Source organism: Dreissena polymorpha, chromosome 2 (genome assembly GCF_020536995.1).
Source record: "Dreissena polymorpha isolate Duluth1 chromosome 2, UMN_Dpol_1.0, whole genome shotgun sequence".
Classification (NCBI taxonomy): domain Eukaryota; kingdom Metazoa; phylum Mollusca; class Bivalvia; order Myida; family Dreissenidae; genus Dreissena; species Dreissena polymorpha.
In genome coordinates, this window is record NC_068356.1 from 65,467,859 (window position 1) to 65,493,596 (window position 25,738).

General features: G+C 34.5%; 1 protein-coding gene and 1 long non-coding RNA gene across 3 annotated transcripts in view; one reads left to right on the plus strand and one right to left on the minus strand.

The window, feature by feature from the left end:
* Positions 1-25,738, minus strand: part of LOC127867377 (uncharacterized) — a 186,051-nt gene that overhangs the window by 14,965 nt on the left and 145,348 nt on the right. For both annotated transcript variants that reach the window (XM_052408477.1, XM_052408476.1), the window contains exons 26-28: positions 3,536-3,655; positions 1,706-1,781; positions 729-852 (exon numbers count right to left, since the gene is read on the minus strand). In XM_052408477.1, the coding sequence (XP_052264437.1) occupies positions 729-852; positions 1,706-1,781; positions 3,536-3,655 (320 nt within the window). The remainder of the gene's footprint in view (positions 1-728; positions 853-1,705; positions 1,782-3,535; positions 3,656-25,738) is intronic.
* LOC127867400 (uncharacterized) lies at positions 15,347-17,237 on the plus strand. Its single transcript, XR_008043481.1, has 3 exons — positions 15,347-15,489; positions 16,540-16,640; positions 17,013-17,237. It is a non-coding gene; the product is annotated as an uncharacterized LOC127867400 (long non-coding RNA).

Sequence of the window (25,738 nt, forward strand, 5' to 3'; positions counted from 1 at the left end):
AAAAGGGCAATAACTCTTGAAAAATGAAAGGTGTGGAACTACCTGAAAATATATGCTTGTTGACACAATAAGGGTGCTGCATATTAAAATGGAATAATCCATTAGCATATGACAATTATTCATTGGCAATTACTGCCTTAAAAGATACTTGGACTCAAATAACCTTAGAGGGATTAGAAACTCCACCATATTATGTTTCATCTAATTCGGATTATTTAGTGTCTAAGATCTCACTTTTTTAATTGAAAAATTGAAGATCTCCACAGAAACAAAATGTTCGACAGACAGATAGACCAAATAAAGGAGACTGAAACCATTATCAAGGAAATTTGTTTCACATCCCCTGCGTAATTAAGTCATTTAAAGTTAAAATTTAGACTGACAGACAAAGCAGTGACTATATGCTCCCCATTTGGGACAGCATAAAAAACGTATACACTAGAATATCAACAAAACGTTCACATCCATAATAAGAGGTCATTAACTCTTTCAGTGCTGGAACCAAATTTTAAAGACCTTTGCAAACAGTTTGGATCCAGATGAGACGCCACAGAACGTCACTAGGCGTCTCATAAGGATCCAAACTGTTTGCTATTCTTATAGTATTCTTTAAAAAAAATCGAAGAAAATGCTAATTTTAGAAATTTAGCAGACGACATTTTAGCAGACGATAAATTTCCCAGCATGCAAAGGGCTAAAGAAATTTATCAAAAGAGATCTGTCGAGACCTTTCCAATCTCTGAACTGTAAGCCCTTGGACTCCCAGAACTTGTCTTCTGAGACGCTCAGCTGGTTGATCACATGACCTGGGTAGAACATCTCAAGCATACACGCAGCTTGGTATATGGTTTGCTAAAATGGGTAAAATCATGGAATGTGACTGGGTTGCGTTTATTTATTAATGAGCATACATGTTCTGAGACCACCGAGCTTAATGCATGTGTGTTTAGTGTCATCCAAGATTAGCCTGTGTGCGCAGTCTAGAAAGGCTAATCATGTACAACACTTTCAGCTTTCATTGTGCTTTTTTCTTTAAAGAAAGTCTCTTCTTAGCAAATATCCAGTTTAGATGGAAATTGTCAATACTGCTTGGCCTGTGTATACTGCACAGGCTAATCTGGGACGACGCTTAACACACATGCTTAAACCCCCTTAAACCAGTTTGCCAAGAATGAGGCTAAAATATGATTGTGTAACACATACAAAAGAGTTAAATTACACACATATAAAATGATGAACTACAATTTATTTCTTAAACAAGAAATGTGTTTGTCAGAAACACTATGTCCCCTACTGCGCCGCTTTGATTTATTTAAAAAAAAATCATAAGCCGGGTTCAGATGATTATCTACCTTTAAAGCTTATTACTTTCCTTGAATTTTTGTTTTTACTTTTGAACTTGAAGGATGACCTTGACCTTTCACCAATCAAAATGTACAGCTCCATGATATTCACATGCATGCCAAATATGAAGTTGCTATCTTCAATATTGCAAAAGTTATGGAAAAATGTTGAAGTTCGCCGCAAACAAACACACAAACCAAAAACACTAAAGTGGTGGAGGACATAAAAATAAAGTACATGTACTAATAAAAACATAAATTATGCAATTGTATCACATGAATTAAGAATTATGTTTGAAGAGCATTTCCAAGTTTGTGCTCAACGAATGAGCAAATGCAAGCACTGAGGTTCGTGCCCTGACCTTGAGCTCTCTCTCTGGCAACTTGACCTTGGTCTGGAGGTCATAGTTCAAGCCGGTGTTGAGTCTCCACTGGCGTCTGGCAACGAGAAAATACATGCATGTACACGAGTTCAAAATGGAATAGCCTATTTCGTTTTTCTATTATTTATTTGAAGATGAAAGAAAATTGTGTGTGCACACAAGTAAAAAGGTATAAAAACTGTTGTTAATCGTAATTATCCTCCATTTCTTTGTCATGTTTTGACAACAATTTTTTCACAATAATACACAGGTTGTATTTCCTCATAACAAATGTTTTACATAAAAAAAAATCATCAAAACAAACACACTATTATGCATTTAATCTGTATATACAAATAAGCACAATAAACAAGCAAATTCGTTGAATTGATATCCCCCAAAAATAAATTGTTTATGGATGGGTGCAAATCCCGTGATGTACGGTATAATCATTAAAAATAATTAAGTGACGGTTATTTGTTTTTATGCATTGCAATTCACCTAATTGATATATATCTATATACCCATGAAGTTTCATGTTAAAATCGTGTAGCATATCTGAGAAATAGCCTTAAAAAGTAACATCATACAAAAACAACAAAGGGCAATAACTCTTAGTTAAGAAAGTGTAGGGTTATGATTCTTGAGCATGTCACTTCTTCCCATTGATTTCTACACACCCATGAAGCTTCATGTTGAAATGTTGTATCATATCTAAAATATAACCCTGAAAAGTTCAATCATACAACAACAGCAACAGGCAATAACTCTTATTTAAGAAAGAGAATATGGTTAATGGTTATGGTTTTTAAGCATGGCTTTTCTCCTCATTATTATCAATACACCCATGAAGTTTCATGTTGAAGTCTTTCATAGTATCTCCCTAAAAAGTTACATCAAATAAATATACACAAAGGGCAATAACTCTAATTAAAGAAAGTGTAGGGTTATGGGGAATGGCATTTCTTCTTATTAATATCTATACACCTATGAAGTTTTATTTTGATATCTTATATAGTCACTGAGAAATAGCCCTAAAAAGTTTTGTGACAGATGGACGGACTGACAGACAAAGCCAATTCTATATCGCTGACAGCAACTTGCTACCCCTTTTGTTCAGTGACCTCAAATACCCTGAAAACATGTATATGCAGTACCCATAAATACAGAGATATAATTATTTGTCCTTCAACTAAATTAAATATTGAATTTTTTGTAGTACACAAATAAGCCATGTTTTTGATTGAATACAGAATGGAGTTACAGGCCTTTGTAAGGTTGCTAAGGATACATACTGATTTATCTGATTGGTCAGTGTGATTGCTATCGATACATACTGGTTGATCTGATAGGTTGGTACCATTGCTAAGGAAACATACCTAATTGCTCAGTGTGATTGCAAAGGGTAAAAACTGGTTGATCTGATTGGTCAGTGTGATTGTTATGGATACATACTGGTAGATCTGATTGGTTGGTGTGGTTGCTAAGGATACATACTGATTGATATAATTATTTGTCCTTACAACTAAATTAAATATTGAATATTTTGTAGTTCACATGTAAGCAATGTTTGTAATTGAATACAGAATGGAGTTACAGGCCTTTGTAAGGTTGCTAAGGATACATGCTGATTTATCTGATAGGTCAGTGTGATTGCTATCGATACATACTGGTTGATCTGATAGGTTGGTACCATTGCTAAGGATACATACCTAATTGCTCAGTGTGATTGCAAAGGGTACAAACTGGTTGATCTGATTGGTTGGTGTGATTGCTAAGGATACATACTGGTTGATCTGATTGGTTGGTATGGTTGCTAAGGATACATACTGATTAATCTGATTGGTCAGATCTGTTTTGTAGTTGGCTGTCTCTGCCTGAAGATGCTTGTACGTGCCTCCCTCCATTAGTGTGGCTGAAAACGGCTGAAACACCTGTGTGACAAACGACCTGGAAATAAAGCAAGACAAGATGTTATTTCAAAACTCTGATTGCTCATGCATTAAAAAATGAACATACAAGCAATGCGGCTTACTGCAACCTGCCCAGCTGAAACTCTCATAATTTCACACCAGATTTTAGTACATATTACATTCCACTGTCATTTGAAGTGTAAAGTCCACACAGGCTAATCTGCGACAACACTATGGGTCAAACTGGATTTTAGTTTAAAAGATAATACCTTTGAATGAGACCATGTGATTTTCCATAAATTTATGAAAAATACCATAAGAGGAAATGGTTGTCCATTATTTGTGTGTGCGGACTGCACAGACTAATCTAAGACCATACTTGACACACATGCATTAAGTCCTGCTTTTCAAGAGCTTATATACTGACCTAAAGTAGAAACTTTTACTTAGTTTGAAAGTAGATATGAGGCGCGCCGTGAGAAAACCGGGCTAAATGACATTGATGACGTTATTGGGAAAACCCGCTTTGACCGACGTCATTGTTTTACCCGAGAAATATTTTAGTGCTTGGTTTAAAAATAGTTATTCGCGGAATTGTTGTGATTTTCGGAATAACATGATGGATGAATAAATGGAGGTTAGTATTTTTACTTCATGATTGTAGTGTTACACGTATGAAAGTTTCTGTTTGAAATATGTTAATTTCTATCGCTTCAATAACATGAACCGTCTGAAGTGAACGTAAAACAATATGTTGCAGTTTTGCTCAATAGCGCTAAGAAATCTAGTAAACTGCTCTTTTAGTCTTTCCAAATTGAAAGCCATGCTAGTTTTTAAATGCGTTATAAAACTGTATTATTTCTGTACATTTGTAGTTTGCAAGCATATTTAAATAAATACAAACATTGCGTAAACGAGCAACCAATGGTGGTGTTATGATAGATAATTAAAAAAATACTAACATTGCTTAAACGATATACATAATTAAATAAATACTAACATTGCTTAAACTATATAAGCAACGAATATTAGTGTACGTTGTTAGGAGAAAAATATGATTATTATTAGTTTTGACATTGCAAAATGGTCGTTTCTTTGTTTTCATTTAATGATTTTTTTTTTTTTTCATTTAATAATTATTGTTTATATATGAACCTTATTTTTTTTTTAAATCAGCTGAGCCTATGGTGTAATGGATGCATTGAAGTGCTAAGAAATTGATGTTCAGTAGTTCGATTCCCATCAAAGGAACGTTTTTATTAACTCGTAGTATTAATCATTTGCAGATAGTTGCATGCATCTTATTTCTTATTTAAATATTTTTGAATTTTAATCACGCTACCTTACATAGATTTAATGTGATTTAATAAAAATGTAAGCGCTTCAATATCACCTATAAGCAAAAAGCAACATGCTAAAATGATTATTTTTTAAATGATTTTTAAGTGACTTAATACCGTGCGATGTCCATTTAAAGTAAGCTGTTATGTACGCAGTATAAATCAAACTGCAATTTAGATCTAGATTAACAGATGTGACTACAATTTTTAATACTTAAATGACATGCATGTATTTGTTGGGAATAATAAGTTCGTTATAATATCGCTCATTCGCTATTATTTAATTCAAGACTGTAGTTAATATTCTATGCATACAGTATGGTGAAAGATAGTAATATTAATATTAAATTTACTGACATGCATATGAAGTTATTTTCAACACGTATGATATTAGGCCTATAATATACACATTTCTATATTTTCTTAAATTCAGGAACTAGAATCTGTAGTGTCGGACCATTTTGGTCGGACACCGGCCAACTCACAGGAAGTGCTGTGTGATGAAACGCCCTTAGTTGATACCGAAAAAGCCCGAAGTATTCATTGCTTCCAAGGTCCGGGATTACCAGGTCCGCAACGAAGATGCAGAAGAAAGCGACCAATGTGAGGATGTTAAAAAAACCGGCGACGCTCACGATGACGCATTTCTGAACGTGCGTAAGCTTCTGTCGGACGGATGCGGCTGTAAACATGAGTGTGTTAAACGTTTTAATTTTGATACTGTTGTTAACCATTTGTTAGATATCAAGGCGCTGGCCAAAGGAGAGAAGTAACTTAACGTAATGTCCTTGTTGAAAGACGTTGATGGGGAAACAACTAAAAGAGGAAAGCAAGGGAGTTTAGGGTAGAGAGGAGTGCCGTATGTAAAACGAGAGCGCCGATGGCGCTGAAAGCATAGTTGCAAGATACAGGGAAGATGCTGCTGAAGTAAATGTTTAGGTCAAAATATACTAAATAGTTTCCTTATATGTTTCGATGTAAAAGCGACAACTTTGAGCGAAAATAAATACAACATTTTGCACAAAGAGACCCCCATAACCATACCTTTTCTTGACGGGCATTCTTAGCTGAATCGATTTAAGCAATAAAAAAGATTTGTCATGTTCAAACCAAAAACAAATTTGACTCAAATCAAAATCGACTGTTTTTGCGCCTTTTTCGGCCGTTTTCTAGTGGATTGTAACCTTTTGCAGTGCCATTTTTTACTTTAATCTCCAACTTTATCCTATTTCAGGGATTAAGTAGTGAACACCTATGCTTCCCCTATCAATATCTCCAAACGATAAAACCAGAACAAAGTGTACAACATGCCTTCGAGGAAAATATGATGATTTGTTTAGAAAGTACAGCCCTTCATGACTCGATTATTTAGTATATTGTAGCCTTAACGATTGCTGACATCACGAGTCGCCCCCCTTGTTAACAAAATGCTCTATTTTTAGAAACGGGAATTCCAAATAGTGACGAATGTGAATGGTTACAAAATGACATAACTATGAAAATAAATACGTAGAATTACATTATTTCACGCATACCATTATGCAACCATCCGTTTTCTTTTCCGACTTGATACATTTACAGCTTTCCATTTAATATTTTACAGACACAGCACTCGTCCAGAATTCACGCGAATCCATTAAATCCGATGCCACAATTAAACCGTTAACTCTACTCGTAACGTAAATTTCTGGCTCAAAGTAAAACATTTTAACTTCAATTAACACATCTCTTACTTTTAAACTCTACTTCATCAAATCCATAGAAAGGCACGTCAGAATCCATGTCATAAATCAGAAAACATTCATCGTACTCCGCCATTTTTTACACATTTTCAAAGAATAAAAGTGCTTTATGCCCCACTTCCTGCTGAGAATATGTTTTAATTTCTATTTATAATTAACCGATGAAATGTTCCATATACTTTAACCAGGGCCTTATTAATTCAGTTATGTAAACATTTGACCTCTCACAGAACAGTAAACGAAGGAAATAGAAATTGGGATCCCATATAGATCTAAATTAGGTGTGAGGTCACTATCAACAAGAACAGAATTGTTTTACGAACGAAATTTGTTCTAGGTTATAAGAAGATTTTTTGACATAAAACGGTCTTAGAAAAATTCACTAAAAACGGTGTCAGTAATATTCTTGGAAGAAAACGTTAGAAAAACGTTTCCCCCCAAAAAATTGTAAGAATTACCATATGCTAAATTAAATAGATATTTCGTCTGATTTTTGATCAGGTAAGGCTTCAGAAAGGTTAACCGACCGATGTGGATTTTCAAAATGTGGTATATACCTTAAGCATAGGTGCAAGCACCTATGCTAAAAACCATTTATGCTGTTCTTTGGCATCGGTAAGCACCAGCTTTTAGCATTACAGCAACATGTCAGAGAACATGGTTTGACGCCTAGAGTTCATGGCAACCGTGGAAGAAAGCCAAAGCATGCTATTTGTTATGATGATGTCATGCACGTTGTGCACTTCATACGTTATTATGCGGATGAACGGGGTCTACCACAGCCAGCCGACCCGAGAGGTGTAGACAACGTTCCGACTGTGTACTTAACATCTGACACAACGAAGACCAACCTGCATCAAAAGTACCCGACATCATGCACGGAAGCTGGTTTCAGGGTCATATACATTACCGCCTCCAAGGAAATATGGCGCACGTGTTTACCGCTCATCCGGATCGCTGGCCCACGTGATGACGTTTATGCCAAGTGCGAAAAACTCAGAAGGGGTGTAATGGATGCTGTGACGGAAGAAGAAAAATTGACAGCTACAGACTCGCTCAGGAATCACATTCTTTTAGCACAAAATGTAATAATGTTTGACATGTAATTATTATATAGTTTTGTATTTTGTAAATAGGAAATAATTATAGACTTTACAAAATATTTTTTAAAGTTCGTCGTGTCCAAACGTCTTCTAAACAACATATATCTGATACATTTGTATTATCATATGGATGAAAATAATTGCTTCATCAATTGTATTGCTCTTATTAAATTGTTTACTTTGCAGCCCTTGTTCAGTTGTTCAACTTTGAAAAATAATTGTTATTTTTCAGGAAAGAGATGCATACAACGATTGCATCAGGAAAAGTAAGGAGGCGAATGCAGGTCCAGACACATATGTGCATTTCACGTTCGATTTTAGCCAGAACTTGAGTCTACCTCACTATTCCCGCCAGATAGGACCGCTATATTTCCTCACTTTAAGGAAGATCAAGATCTTTGGCGTTCGAGTGGACAGTATTCCCCGCCAGCTGAACTTCTTGATTGACGAGGACCAAACGATAGGCATGGACGGAAAGACTTCACATCACCCGGACGCTGTCCTTTCTATGCTTGATTGGGCCCTGCAGAATTGCGAGTCTGATGCTGACACGTGTTCCATTCATGCAGACAATTGCCGCGGTATGTACATTTAATATAATTACGTATGTATGTGCATGTATAACGTGTGCATGTGTTTGTGCGCGCGCGGTTGTCTTGCTGATATCGCTTGCGCACGAGTATTTTTACAGTGAATCATTTAGCAGCTTTTTCACATATTTATACATGTATGTTATATAAGCAGTGCAAATATAAAGATTTCACACAGGACATTTACATTGCAGGGCAGAACAAGAACCGATACGTTCTGGGTTATTTTAAGTGGCGAGTGATGAACGACCAACATCGCACACTTAACTTCGCCTTTTGACCAATGTTCTGTTACCAACACGGCAGTCTCGTACCCGACCTGGACATGGCGCCAATGGAAGCCCTTCCTGGAATTGTACTTCAAACCTGTTACAGGAATAATTTAAGTACGTGTTACAGACTTGAATGTTCAAATGTTAAGTAAAATTTAACAATTGATGTCGTAACGGTTACTAACACAAAAGTTTTCGGCGACATATTTTTTTTCATTATTTTGTTATGCTGACTTGCATAAATTAATTTATTTGTTAAACCTTTCAGGCAGTACCAGTACTTTAGATTTGACCAAAGTAAGCCGGGTATTGTGACTGCAAAAATCCAACACGACGGAGAAGAGAAGGAATTGCAGATCTTGAAAAACCTGACATTTCTGTTCCAGAATGTGGAGCGTCCACACTCAGTTCCCTCTGCTGGATTGAGTGCAGACCGCCGGCAATACTTGCGCCGATCCGTGAGCCGATTTGTCCGACCAGCGTCGAAGGATTATTTCTTTGGAAATTGACTCTTGTGACGACGTGCATATTGTTAATGTATTTAATGAACATTACGCGACTGTACGTGCCAGAAACAGATATGACTTACTGTTCTGCATATTGTGTACTATTATGATGCTATTTCATTGTTTTCAATTATCTCTGTGTTTTGATACTTTGCACATCAATACATTCATAAATTATAGCATTGGTTGTTTTATAATATAATAATGATAATAACTATAATTTATAATTATATATAAGCCCTTTGAAGAATTATGCATTACAGGAACAATGAAAGTAAAACAAAACAAACCCTACAATCTGCCCTCGACGTCAAGTAGAAATCGCAAATTTAAGAGTTTTTTTAGGAAGCTCTATATTTGGTTTGTAGTAAAATGAAGGAAAACGATTTAGAAAATAATGTGTGCCTTAAACGTTGCATGAAACTGATACATTTACTTATAACTATGCCGGTAAGATTTTACAAATTATGACTGGTTTAGGATCAAACTTAGCCACAAGCCGTATAAAATCGCGATATGTTACGCTTGTCTTATCGCCGACATTCCATCGTTGCTAAGAGACAAAATTTAGTTACGAATAATAAAAATATAAAATATACATATTTTGATCATACTTTTGTAAGTTGTTACCGGTTAAGTGATTAAAAAGTATTTAAAAATATTGAAAGAAATGTGCTACAAGAAAATTACACGACGTCATAAATATAACGTCATAACGTAAGCAAATAAAAAAACGGATTATGTGACGTCATTAAATGCCGATTATTCCGCCGTTTTGCATCGGATACTTAAAACAAACATACCGTTACGCTCAGAAAGAACTGCACTTTTAGTAACTATAAAAATCAAAAATTCGAAAATTTTGTCATTAAGCCCGGTTTTCTCACGACGCTCCTCATATGTTTATTACACTAAATTAGTCTTCAATAGATGAGACTATAAAAACCTGGCTTTTGTAATGTAAAAGTTTTTCTTATAAATCTTCTGGGATTAATTTATCAATTCAACAGTCACTGTGTATAAAGCATTAACCCATTCAGTGCTGAAACCGAATTTTGAAGGCCTTTGCAAACAGTTTGGATCCAGATGAGACGCCACAGAAAAAATCAAAGAAAATGCTAATTTTAGAAATTCAGCAGACGACATTTTAGCACACCACAAATTTCCCAGCATGCAAAGGGTAAACATCTTCATGTAAAGACTGTAGATTAGAGAGTGCATAACAAATAAAAATACTAAAACACAGTGCCACAAAGGGAAACAACTGTACCTTGTTTCGCAAACATATATGACAGAATAACTGCACTTTATATTGAGCAATGCCCCTTTCATATATCTTCAAACTGATCAGTGCTGACAGCTAAATCTTGATAAATATTTTAATAATAAAATTATAGCAATAACAAGAATGAGGAAACATGTCTGCATTTGCAGACAATTTATTTTCATGGGCTGAAGTGATTAATGATAAGACGCCTGACAACTTGTTAACAAGTTATTTAAGTTTATGATGTGTCAATTGGGCTGAAAATAAAGCATGAAAAGATTCCTGTTATCAAAGACTGGCATCATACGGATTTGTTAAATCAGTGCACAGGAAAAAATAAATTATAGAATTAAATTGTCGCCAGCTCATTATTCTTTGCAAAATTATGAGATTACTTAAAGATTAAAGAGTAATGAAAGGTACGTTGTGTCACTCATACATTCAGAGCTGATCTCCAATTATCCCGCCAGAACCCCATATAGAAGAAGCTTAAAAAACTGGTGAAAATATGCCCAGGAGATATGTTTTCATAGCTTAATTAATCATAGGAACACAATTATTGTATTATAAAAATTAGAAAGTAGTGAAAGACAAATTAAACATTTTTTTGAGAAATATATCACACACATTAAAGAGTTTTAAATGAGCATAACACATTTCTTAAGTCAACAATTTTAATCAAAAGATTGTCTTTTAAATTATAAATATTGTATCCTAACTCAATACAAAATGTAAATGCACCAAGTAAAATACAACCAGTCTAAAATAAATTTGATAAAATAACTCTTAATACAAAATGTAATTATGTTTAAAATGAGCATAACACATTTCTTAAGTCAAAAATTTTAATGAGAAGATAAATTGTCTTTTAACTAATACATATTGTATCCTAACTCAATACAAACTGTAAATGCACCAAGTACAATACAACCAGTATAAAATAAATTTGATTAAATAACTCTTAATAACTATGTTTTAAATCAGCATTACACATTTCTTAAGTAAAAAATTTTAATGAGAAGATAAATTGTCTTTTAACTTATAAATATTGTATCCTAACTCAATACAAACTGTAAATGCACCAAGTAAAATACAACCAGTCACTGAAAACAATCAGTCAGAGCATTTGTCATCAATATAATCTTTGCCTGTCTGTCTGATATCGCCCTTGTCATCGACATGTTCCTCTGATTTAATGTATACACCATCATAATTGTATGCCTAGGGCAAGGCAACATTGCTTAATTGCAAACTTTTATGACTACATTTAAATTCACTTCAAATGTTAAGTGCTTTCTCTTCAAATGTCATAAGTAGTTGCTTTTCTCTTTTCTTATGTTTCATTATATAAGGTTTAAACATTGTTTCTGTTAGCATATTACGTAAAGACAGACTTGTGTGTTTTAACCCTTTCCCACGAAAGAAGCAAGGTGAAAATGTCTTTTGCAACCAGCATAAAACCAGAACTCTGTTCAGGTTTAATGCTGTTTGCTGCTCATCATGCAGTAAGGGTTGGAAATGAAGCCTTTAGAACTTGAATTTAGGAAATTACTAAGAAAGTTATTTAATTAAATGTAACTTTATAAGGGACTTCAAATGCGTCAAAATACATATCTATGTGGTAAAGGGTTAATCAAACAATTATTGGAAGTTATTTACAGAAATTGAGTAGAAATGAGTCGCGTTCTGAGAAAACTGGGCTTAATGCATGTGCGTAAAGTGCCGTCCCAGATTAGCCTGTGCAGTCTGCACAGGCTAATCAGGGACGACACTTTCCGCTTTTATGGTACTTTTAGTTTCAAGGAAGTACATCCTTACCGAAAATCACGTTTATGCGGAAATTGTCGTCCCTGATTAGCCTGTGCGGACTGCACAGGTTCATCTGGGACGACACTTTACACACATGCATTAAGCCCAGTTTTCTCAGAATGCGACTCAAATATAGACACAGACACTGATGGCCCCACAACACATTTTGGACACAGATAAATCCACTAATATGTCCTACTGAAGACAAAAGACCTTCATCCTGAACTGATTGCAGCAAATATCAAGTGATAAAATACACAAGCATAACCAGCTATCAAATACAGAACATAATTGAGTAATAATTAATAGAAAGCCTAACTATTAAACTGTAAATAAACCATAACTTAAATCAATTTTTTTTTCACATCTGGGTCAGTATAAGCAAATTCTTACCAAACAATTTTTTGCACAATATTTTTAGTAAATACTAGTGGAATGTTGCTTTAACAGTTGTTCAATTAATATTATAATCTTTTATGATCTTTGTGTATGATATTTCTTAAATGGGAAACAACAAGATTGACTCTTCATAATACTTTGGCAGCAAATCAGAGACTTCCTTATGAAGCATTTAACTTTATTCTGGCAACACATAATTAAACAACGAATTATAATTTTAATGGCTATAAATATTGAGTACGGCTATCATAGCTATATTATTCAATTTCATTCAATCAAATATCTCGGCTTTCATTTTCCTTCACTTTCTCTCCACCCCACTGAGCCTATCATTTCTTTAACAAATTCAATTTAGTTCAAAAGGGGTCAATTTCACAGCTGTAATAGCTGTTGGACCCCTCAGACAGATATTGACAGACGTGTCACTCGGAAACCTGAAACGCCGCCATTGAGCGCTGAAAAGGTGATCGCATTTCGTCTAATGATAATCTGGTATGTAACCAATTGTTTACCTTTTCAATGAACGTGAATACTACCCTTATTACAAGCAATTACATGGTTTCATTAGGTACAACTGCCAGACGATATTAAAGCTTTCATTTCCATTGAGAACCAGCTCTGTTGGATGGTGAAATGATTGATACTTTTCTATTTTCACTAAAGTATCTCATTTAACAAAAAAAATGGGTATATGCAGGTTCTGTGAAGTGGGTATAAACAAAAAAATATATACATTTAGACTGCATGGTATGGTCACACAAACTTATGAATGCAATGGTAGATACACAATAAAGTGAATTGGAAAATTACATTGTTCACTGTGCTGATATAAGGACCCCACCTTGATTGCCCTGTTTTTCAATGGACCATTAACCCTTAGGGGAACCATGCAGAACAACTTTCAAACTTAGTTGAGATATCATTAGAACAAATTTTCTTAGCACATTTTATAAACAACAGCCAAAATAAATGACTTATCTCTAGTGTTCATGAGGTTTCATAACTGTAATCAAACTTCAAACGGTTACAGATCTTTAAAACTTTAAATTTTTCTTGGTGTAAAAATTAAAATGTCAAGAAATTATATTGCAAGCAAGAGACTATCCGTCCGAACTAAAATGCCTCAAACTCAGGACAAAATCACTATTTGCCCTGCAGGCACTTGGCCTATTCCCAGTGGATCATAATGTAACTTGTCCACAAGTCAAATTTGCACCTACAAGACAGCTCCATGCCCGTCTGTAGATCTGCCATAGTCATTAGCACTTTTCTATGGAATTCCATAGAAAATATTATGGAATTCTACGGAAATCGATGGAAATCCATGGAATTTGATGGAATTCCATCCACTTGCCAATTTTCCATCTGAAGCTGTTATGGAATTCCACGAAATCTCGACTAAAATTCCATGCATTTCCACGAAATGTATGGAAAACACCATGGAAAGTTGGACTTAGCCATTTTTTTCAACGGAAATCATTATGGAAAATAACTTATACATTTTCTTGGATGGAAATCAATGGAAAATAACTTAGAAAATTTTCGCTGGTTGTCTGAAATGTATTTGTAGTTTAATACATGTATGAATTTATTTGCATCATGTATTTTGTATTTAAAAGAAAATGAATAAAGATAATTATAAATTTGTTCTAGAAATTGGAACAGTTCTGGAACTGTTCCATATATGTGTTCTTAAACGTATGTTTTGGAATTGTTCCAAAACAGTTTTTTTAGAATAAATCCAGAACATTTGTGGAAAATGGCTTAGGACTGAAACTGTTCCAATCATTTCAAGAACCTTTTTAGAACATTTCAAGGACAAAATATGGTCAAAATTTTCTAAAAATGTTTTAAAATGTAGTTCTAGAACACATCTAGAACACTTTAAGAACCGGTTAGTTCTACAAAAGTTCTAATGGGGAATAAGAACACATATAGAACACCTTACACTTACAAAATAGCCAAATAGACTTCATAGTAGCGACAGCAGCAGCAGCAGTAGTAGTAGTAGTTGTAGATGTAGTAGCTGTATTAGTAGTAGTAGTTGTTGTTGTAGTAGGTGCTGTTGTTGTAGTAATTGATGTAGTAGCAGTAGTGTTTTTTATATCAGTACAGGTTGTGGTGGTAGTGGTAGTAGTAGAAGTAGTAGCATTAACAGTTTCTGTAGCAATAGTAGTAGCAATAGAAATAGCAGTAGTAGCAGTTGTTGCTGTAGTAGCAGTTGTTGCTGTAGTAGCAGTTGTTGCTGCTGCTGTTGCTGCTGTTGTTGTCACTGCTGTTGTTGTTGCTGCTGTTGCTGCTGTTATTGTTGCTGTTGTTGTTGTTGGTGTTGTTGTTGATGCTGTAGTAATTAAAGTAGTAGTTCTGCAGAAGTAGGAGTATTTGTTACTTTCAAAGCAATTTCTACTAGTTTAAATTCCTTAACCCTGTCCAAGTGGTATACACACTGTTTTTTCTCAATATCAAACTCAGCCAGTCCAGGTTGTCAAATAACAATCTATCTGATAAGCCAAGCATGTGTTGTACATCAGATGTTGGGTATGTTTGCTGCAAATCTATTGGTTATAAGATATATCAGCCTTTTCTAATTGGCTGAATTCAAATACAGAAAGTTTACCTGTTAGATTGAAACATGAAACATGGTGGACAATTTACTGGTTTAACTTGTTAAAATAAAGTTAAAGAAATTTAACAAACAGGAGAGTTCATTAGTTTTTCCATTAAAAACACTTTCTTAAAATACTTATGTATTTTTATCATTTGGAAAGTGACATGAAATATTGCTAAAGAGTGATGCATACAGTGTTTGAGCAGTCTGTCTAGGAATAGAACAACAACTGAAGGTTTGTGATTTTTATTATTTCTAAATATTCCTTTAAATTTAATCTTCTTATGACATTATTGTAGACCTTTTTATGTGATATTTGAGGTTTTAGTATGGCAAATATTAGTTTAAAAGCAGCTGTCACCCAAATTTTCACTTAGTGGAGTTTGCAGGTTGAAAAAGGAAGTAATAAGACCTATGTGGAGAAATTAATAACGTCGAATGTAGTATCGGAATTTTATCATGCAAGGTTATGGAACTGCAGGCTAAGGAAGTTTTGTACTGTGCATTTTGAGCACTCAATGCTCATTAATGGTGTTAATGTTTATTATTATCCCCCGCCATAGGTGGAGGGATATTGTTTTGGCGTTGTCTGTCCGTCCTTCCATCCTTCCGTCTGTCCGTCTTTCCATCCGTCCGTAGCCATATCTTGGAAGTGCTTTGGCAGATTTCACTGAAACTTGGTATGAGTATGTATATGGATAAGAGGATGATGCATGCCAAATGGCATTGTACACCATTAGCTAATAACAGAGTTATGGCCCTTTGTATCTTGAAAAAATGCTTTTTTGTGTGTCCAAGGCCATATCCTGGAAGTGCTTTGGCGGATTTCATTGAAACCTAGTTCGAGTATATATATGGATAAGAGGATGATGAACGCCAAATGGAATTGTACACCATCTGTTAAAAAAGGGGTTATGGCCCTTTGTATCTTTAAAAAATGCTTGTTTGAGTGTCAAATATAATACTTATGTGTCCAGAAGCATGTTGGCGGGGATATCAATTCAACGTATTTGCTTGTAAATAAAAAATTAAACCAGTGGAATTGGTTTTTAGGTATCTGAGTGTGCATTTTCATACCAATAGAATTACACATCATTCTAATTATAGCAATAATAAATTTGTACTAATCATACCAACAAATTAAATTATGCTTAGTGCTTTGCGATGTATTCACTTCGTTTTTAGTTCTCTTTCTAAAGACCATTTAACAACTTAATATTTAAAACAATTCATGAATTACGTTCCCTATACATTTTCATTATGTGCTTTAATTAACATTGACCAGTTGATGGAAGATACTGCAGAGTTTGGCAGGGAAATAATCCAACAGCAAAGCGGCTCTTTAAGCGCATTTACCTAGAGGACTTACAGGGCCACAAATTCATGGTAAATATTGTCATGCCCTGGGCTAGATAAGTTATTTAATGTTAACCACCTGAAAGTATTTTGTCTTTTTGGAATTCAATATATTGGTCTAAGTCAGTTACACTTTTTTGGATCCTGGGATAACTTTAAAAGTTCTAAGTATTTTTTAATGAAACTTGAAACATGAACAGATGACAATAAGGACATTTTGCACGTCAATTCATGTTGTTTATAATGCAAGAATTCTGGTTGCTATGGCAACAAATATATTTAACAAACTTAAAATAGTGAAGTTTAACAGGTAGGGGACGATATTGCTTTGCAATCTCTTGTTATAGTTTGAATGTAAATAACTCTTTGCTTTAGACATTTTTATGATTTTTTATTCTGAAGAGCACATGTGAGCAGTATACTATGTACCTCATACCAAAAAGGACCCGGAGGCAGTGACTGGTGTTCAATATTCTCAGAAGAAAAGGAAAATGGCAGTGGAAGACTTGGACAAACATTTTTAAAAACTAGCCTCTGTGTTAAGCCTGGCAGTCTGTGGCTGGTGACATGTTTTATTTTGGTTACTTCTTGTATAAAAAAGACCAGTTATTTATTTTGTGAATTGTATTTTGTGTTTGTTTTTTGTCTTAATTTATTTGTTTTTTTTTTAATTTAGGAATTTGAAACTTGGATAATTGAATTAAGTCCGTGTTCAACAGTACTGAGCATAGTATAATAAATAACAAATTTACAACAGTTGTTAATTTGTTATGTATTATTATTAACTATGCTCAGTACTTGAATACTGGCTGTCTGCATGGGAATTTGTTTTCTAGAAAGTTGGTTTCAGACTTAAATATTTGAAGTTAACCTTCGGAACTTTTCTAGAATTGTACTGGAACACATCAACTAGAACTGAACTTCTGTTATCATACTGAAAGTGTTCTAGAATTATTAAATAAGGAACAGTTGTTGAACGTTAAAATTTATGAGAACAAACTTTAGAACAATTGTGCGTGATGTGTGTGTGCATGTAATTGTGTGTGTTTATGAACATATGTGAGAAAGGAAGTATACTTGTCATAAGAGAAATGTAAAATTCTACTTCTATGTTTTATATTGTGCCTTTTATAAGTTTTTCTTTTCTCACCTGTATATGCGGGCATGTTTATGGATGTGTTTTTGAATGTGTGCATGCATGCCTGTGGTTAAGAGAGTTGGTACTTTATGAAAATGTAAAACCACTCATTTTTGAATATGTACTGTGACTGCATGTGTGTGGTTAATGATCAATGCCAGATCTTGTTCTTGTTTAACTTCTATGATGAAACCTTTAGTTACATTCACATTTGTTTTTCAAAATCAATAAAATGCCTTTGATCTATAATCTGTTGTTTTTGTTTTTTTTATTCCAGCTTTTTATTAAATTCCATAGCTTTTCACGGAATTCCACGGCATTCTATGGATTTCCACGGCATTCTATGGAATTCCACGGCATTCTATGGAATTCCACGGCGTTCTATGGAATTCCACGGTGTTCTATGGAATTCCACGGCATTCTATGGAATTCCACGGCATTCTATGGAATTCCACGGCATTCTATGGAATTCCATGGCATTCTATGGAATTCCACGGCATTATATGGAATGCCACGGAATTCTATGGAATTCCACGGCATTTTATGAAATTCCATCCCATATCAAGTCCCCCTTCTGTTTTTTTTCACTTTTCCATTGATTGCATGGAATCGGATGGAAAGTTAGTGCCAATACTCCACGGAATTCCATCTAACGATTTCCATAGAATTTCATATGATTCCACGGCAGATCTACAGACGGGTGACACAGTCATCAGCAGCCTGTGATGGCTATGGATTGATCACTGGAGCCAATCTGACACATGGTATGGACAGAAAACAAAGGTAAACAACCATACCCAGACTAACGGCCACCATGAAGACAGCAAACTGATATTAAATATTCACGTCCTAGATCCAAAAAGATGTTGTTTTGATTGAGTGAATATAATCACAATTCTCTTATGACAATTACCAGAAAAAGCCAGAAATGCTTTTGCCAGGGATTGACAAATGCACCTGCTAATCTGGAATGACACTTTACCCACATGCATAAGGCCCGGTATCCCCAGGGACCCACTCAACATTAGGAACACTCAGTAGCCTAACGCCCACACAAGTAATGTAGCTGGCCGGTGGGTTTTGAAGTCATTAACCATTTATGGGCAGGGAAATTTCTTGTTACTTAAGAAAGAAACCCTAGAGACATTAATTTTTGCAAACAACAATTTCAGTACAAAACTAAGGACGGAATTAATATACACACAGTATACAACAAATTACGATGGCATGATTCCAGCAACTCTCTGTTACTATCTGATTCACTGATTCCCAGTTGACTGAGCTAAGATTTGTTTTGTTATTCATGTCATGTCTTCATTGGAATTTATTTCCGAACAAATTAGGCGAGAAGAGTAGACATGATTTTTCACACGGCATGGGTATGCTGGGAATTGGAAATTATTGTTTTTCTCGAAAATGTGACAAGCCCATTAATTATTTGTAATGCTTACAACTTTAACAAGTTTCTTGTATGGGCTTAAGCATTCTGTATTTTTTTCCAGATAATGTAGATTTTCCTAAACTAAGTTATAATTGTGACTTAATAATTTATTTTAGTGTGAGTCAAGACAGAAAATGCAAATGGTTTTAAATAAAATTTTATAAGAAATATTTTTTCCTCAAGTAATGTAAATAATTTGAATCTGATATTTGTTTCAATTTCTTCTTCAATGTTAAGACATGATTTATCAGAAACATTATTTGTTCTTGATTTCACCAAAGAGCACTGTATTAAATAAAACCTTCTATCTACCAGTTCTTAGTCCAAGTTTCTCTTTACCCTTTTCTGCAAATTGAAAATGGCTATATGCCACCTGAGCATTAAACCAGAACAGCATTCGGGAAACATAGTAACTTGCAGGCTGTACATGTTATATGCTGTTTGCTGCTCATCAGTATCTTAAAGTTGGAAATGAAGCCTATAAAACTTGAATAAATTAAGAAATGTCATTAATTTAATTAGATTTTCAAAGGGACAACAAACGCTTCAAAATGTGGTAATGGGTTCAGGTCACTTTGTGGCATGGCTTAACCCTTTACCATTTAGATACATATTTTGATGCATTTGCAGTCCCTTAGAAAGTTACATTTAATTAAAGACCTTTCTTACTAGATTTAAGTTTTAATGGCCTCATTTCCAAACCTTAAACATTGATAAGCAGCAAACAGCATTAAACCTAAACAGCCTGCAAGTAACTGTTCTGGTTTAATGCTGTTTTCACATAGCCTGGATTTTCACTTTGCTTCTGAGGCGGAAAGGGTTAAGAAGGATCCACGTTTTATAACTGCATCAGTGAAGCACTCAATGTTTCAAGTGAGCAACATCATTACTTTGAGAAGTCAAACATGCCTCTGGAATGCAAGCCTGGTATGTACCTTCTCAACCTGTTATTATCCACTTAAAAAAGAACTCCTAAAATCTCCACCCCCTTCATTGCTTCATTGATCACAGTACCCATAATTGTCTTTCAAGCCCTTAAAAACCAACCATGAGCTGTGTATTATAAAGGATGGCCCCTTTTCAGGTGTTCAGGACGGTCTTATTAAACCAGTGTAGTCCAAAATTAAACAGCCATCTACAATCACTCAACCTGTCAACAGGATTATTATTGTCATACCTGTGAACACAGACACTATGGGAACAGAAACCTCTATCTTAACCTGTTCAAGCACCTAGGGGTAAAGGTCAATGGCACTAAATATCTTATGTGCAAACTCAACCTTTATCACTAACATACCTATTTTGACCAGTGTGTAGTCCCTTACACAATCAAATAAAATTAAAGATTATTTTATATATAAAAGTTTAAAGGCTGTATTCCCAACTCTAAGACACTGATGAGCAGCAAACAACATAAAACATGAACTGCCTGTAGGTTACTCAGACTTACTGGAAGGCTGTTCCCGTATTATACTGGTTACATACAGCCATTTTCACTTTCCCTCTGATGGGAAAAGGGTTACAGCATTTATTGTCAAATATGATGAATTTGTTTCAAAATTATAGTGGTGTATCAAAAACACTCACTTGCCATTGAAAAACTTACAATAGTGATACAATTTGTTATGAATGAAATACACATGTTGTACCTTTATGTGTCAAGGATGTGCACATTTTGAACCCAGTCTGAATACCTGCATCAAAGTTTGTTTTTTTAAGTTTAATTCTACTGAAGCTTTTTGTTTTGGGTATATTTCTGTGTTCTTTTTACTATTTCATCAATAAATATTATATTGTACTTAACAGCAAAGTATATTCAAAAACAATACATACTTGCTTTAATCATTTTCATGTGAAACACATTTGATACATTAACTCTTTCAAAAATCAAATTTTGAAGGCCTTTGCAAACAGTTTTGATCCAGATGAGACGCCACAGAATGTGGTGTCTCATCAGGATCCAAACTGTTTGCTATTTTGATAGTATTCTTTGAAAAAAAAATCGAAGAAAATGCTCAATTAAGAAATTCAGCAGACGACATTTTAGCAGATGACATGTTCCAGCATGCAAAGGGTTAAGTCAAATATTTTAGTAGCCTTCTGGAAAAATGGAGTGCCATGCATGTTGGTAAAATGTTTTCATGGAATTTTTCATTGCAAAGGAAGTCCCTTCTAAACCAAAGTCCACTCCAGGTGGGCAGTGTCCTCCCTGATAAGCCCATGCAGACTCCACAGGCTTATCTGGGAGGACACTTTAGGAGCAAGGATCCTGTCTAAGAGCAGTATGAAAACATGGTCAGCGCGCCAGAAAGATCTGGCAATTTAGGATGAGGGTTAGTTAGTTAACTCTTTCAGTGCTGGAACCGAATTTTAAAGGACTTTGCAAACAATTTGGATCCAGATGAGACGCCACAAACTTGGCGTCTCATCAGGATCTAAACTGATTGCTATTGTGATAGTATTCTTTGAAAAAAATTCGAAGAAAATGCTAATTTTAGTAATTCAGCAGACAACATTTTAGTAGACAACAAATTTCCCAGCATGCAAAGGTTAAAGCCAGGACCTGGGTGGTCATAATTTTGAGCATGTTCAGTGGCCAATATTATACAGATGAAAGGCTAGGTTATCAGAAAATACTCTAGCCCAAAGCTTCCAGACTCCCGCAAGTCTGTAGGCAAGAGGACCCTAATTATCACCCTAATCAGGCAAATTATGGTGGTGCTGAGAGATCCATATCTATTGTAGTTTATTCAAAGGAATTTGTAGAAAAAGACTGAAGGATTACAGAGGCCGGGGAACATTTGTTCAAGAAATTAAGCCTAAAATACTTATTATTTGGGAGAACAAGATGGACGAAGGTCAAGATAAAGATTATTTCAAATAGAAAACAATTTTATGTTCAATAACTTTGAATCGGATTGAGGCATTGTCTGAAGCTTATATGCAGAACTAGTGTTTTTATTGTTGTTTTGCTTTCTTTTACTTAATTTGCACAGCTGCATACATGTTTGAACTGAAAATCAGATGTAAATTGAACAAACAAACAAAAAAACACAAGGATGGTAGAATGATAGGGCTGACAAAAATGCTTTCACGAAAAACATATTACTAAAATACCATAAAAATAAACAAGTTTTAATGCTTAACATGAATACAATAACCTTGTTTAAGCTAAAATTTGTTTCTGACTCAGAATTAAACAAACATGAACCAGCCAAATTAGCATATGGAGATTCAGTCTCTTATCAAATGACATTAAAGTCAATTATGAAAACAGAGATAAATATCGAAATGATTGACAGGTATACCCAAAAACCGTACACAACATTTTAAGAGCAATTTTCTCCTTTTGTAAACATCCATCTTAACATAATGGCAATCTCAATATAGCAATTCTGCTTGAAAAATGAACATTCAAAGCTTTTTACAATCATTCTTTATAACAATATACAACAAGAAACGGTCAGAGACGGGTGATGTTCCCCAAAGTTTTTTTTGTCACAATATTGCACTATATATTCAGATAAAAGGAAACGTCTTGAGGGCACAGTAGTTGGGGGGACAATAAATTTTTTTATAGAAAATTTCAAAGGGCCATAACTCTGTGAAAAATCATCTGACCAGAACCCGCTGATAATAATATGCACATCTCCTCTTGGTAGTGAAGCTTCCCATAAAGTTTAATTGAATTCCGGTCATTAGTTGCTGAGAAATAGCCCGGACAAGAATTGCAATAAATGTACAGTTAATGGAAAATTTAAAAAAATTCAAAGGGCTATAACTCTGTGAAAAATCATCCGATCAGAACCTGCTGGTACTATGCACACCTCCTCTTGGTAGTGAAGCTTCCCATACAGTTTCATTGGATTCCGGTCATTAGTTGCTGAGAAATAGCCCGGACAAAAATTGTGCACGGACGGACACACGGACGGACAGACGAAGCAGCGACTATATGCTCCCCCCAAAATAAATTTGTTATGGGGGAGCATAACAAATCATGATGGCACAAAATGTGAATCAATGGAGCTGCATTATGCAAAACAATGCGTCTTAAGCCATATGCAGCCAGACGAGCCTACGCATTTTCTTTATTTCATTTTGTATCTTAATGTGGAATTTATTGTTCGACCACTCTTTAAAAGACGATGTTACAAATCTAGTCATGTTTTAATACAAACATCATTTACAAGAACGCATTTAAAGGCCTTTAAAAAAATAGCTACACAATTAGAAAACGGCCGTGCTGTAATGGATATGGTGTCCACCTAGCGACCTGGAGGTCACGGGTTCGATCCCAACTATTGGAGTGTTCTTTAGATCTTCCCCAAAGACACCAAGTAAAGGTTGCCCAGGAAACGGACTCGAGAGTGTTAAAAAAAGTAATCAGTACTTTGATGCAATTGAGCAAACAAAAATAAGTTTTAATTAAATAGAAACAGGAATAATATGATATTTCTTGCGGCTGCTTAAAATCATGTTTAATTTTTTTTTTAGATCTTACCATGAGAGATGGTGAAGAGAGGAACTCACTTGTATTTTTGATGTTTTTATTTTTATTGAGTCATCTATCAATCAAACATTTATCCTAACCTTTCACAATAATTGCTTTAACATTCTTTGAACTTTAAAATAGCTAATGAACCATTTTAACTCTCAACCACTCAACAAATGACAGGGTGGTATTTACAATGATCTATCACCATTAAAAACTCATTAAGGGTCATCTAGTAAGTCAGGTTTTATATTCTGATGAATTAAAATTTACTGCACTTTGTATCAATATTATGTAAATGAAAAGGTGGAGACCTTTAATAAGCATCAGTGGTGCCACAGTAGCAACCAATTGTTTCAGAAATCATTTTTTTTTCATTTATATCATGTAACAGTTCTTCAAGAGATATGTTATCCATCAAGTATGTTTTATCAAAGATATTTGGCAATTTATCACAGTTTGAAAAAAAGTGTTTAAAAGATATCTAGATTTCAGCAACATAAAGTTCAGACAAAATTATCTCCTTGAAATATTCCTTGGATTACAAACTGAATTATATGTAATAAATCATGCTGTTGTTTTCTTTGTATTTAATTGCATCAAAAGAAAAAGTTGATATAATAAAATCATTTAATTAACAATAAAACTGTAGAGATGTTGTATTTTGCATGAAAAAAACAACACATTCTTTATATAAATTAATACTTCATTTTAAATGAAAATGTAAAAAAAGATTATCTTTCACAGGAAATCAAAATATGCATTTCTTAAACTTAATAATCTTGAGTTATGCACCACGCAATTTAAAAGTAATTTGTTTAAACATAGTTAATTTCATAACCACCCAGCATAAATCAGGTGTAATTTTCGCTAATCAGACAATCTTGAATTCAAGTCTGGTTTCCAAACTAGACACACTGTCTCATGGCGTTGTCAAATATTATGAAGTCTGAGACAAACCGGCATGTCTAACAAGTGAAGAATGGCAGGGGTCCACCCCTCTTGTTAAAGATTAACATAAACCATCATTACGTTATTACCGTGTTTAATAAAGCCATTTAACTGCCATAATCTGAAACCCGTCTCGTCAGATTACGCTAGACATCTCAATACTGCATACCCAATGACAAGAAACTTGAATCTTAAACATGCAATTTACTTCAAAAATATTGTATTTTTATTGCCGAGTTTATGGTAAAAAATAAGAATGGGCGAGGGATGGATATGGTGTCTCTGGCAAACTGAATTATTACAGGAAGTCTGCCGTTAAGCAATTAAACAATTCCAAATAATTGTATACTCTTGTATTGTAACCCAGCAATAAGAAATCCATTTAAGACAATTACCAGTATATCCAATGCAGGCATTACTTATAATTCTCAATCTGTTCAAAGGATTTATGTACAAGAGCAACAATAAAATTCTTGTTGCAATTGACACAAACAAGTGTAATTAATTAAAAAAAAAATCAAAATGCTGTTTCATTTATTTTAATAACAAGATGTGTTTGTGAAACACAATGTCCCCCTATATGATGTTTGACCTTGTAGGATGACCTTGACCTTGTGAAGGATGACCTTGACCTTGACCTTTCACCACTCAAAATGTGCAGCTCCATGAGATACACATGCATGCCAAATATCAAGTTGCTATCTTCAATATTGCAAAAGTATTCATAAAATAAGCGATTTGGGCCACATCAATTTGACCTCTGACCTTGAAGGATGACCTTGACCTTTCACCACTTAAAATGTGCAGCTCCATGAGATGCACATGAATGCCAAATATCAAGTTGCTATCTTCAATATTGCAAAAGTATTCATAAAATAAGCGATTTGGGCCACATATATTTGACCTCTGACCTTGAAGGATGACCTTGACCTTGACCTTTCACCACTCAAAATGTGCAGCTCCATGAGATACACATTCATGCCAAATATCAAGTTGCTATTTTCAATATTAAAAAAGGTTTCATAAAATGAGTGATTTTGGCCACATATATTTGACCTCTGACCTTGAAGGATGACCTTGACCTTGACCTTTCCCCACTCAAAATG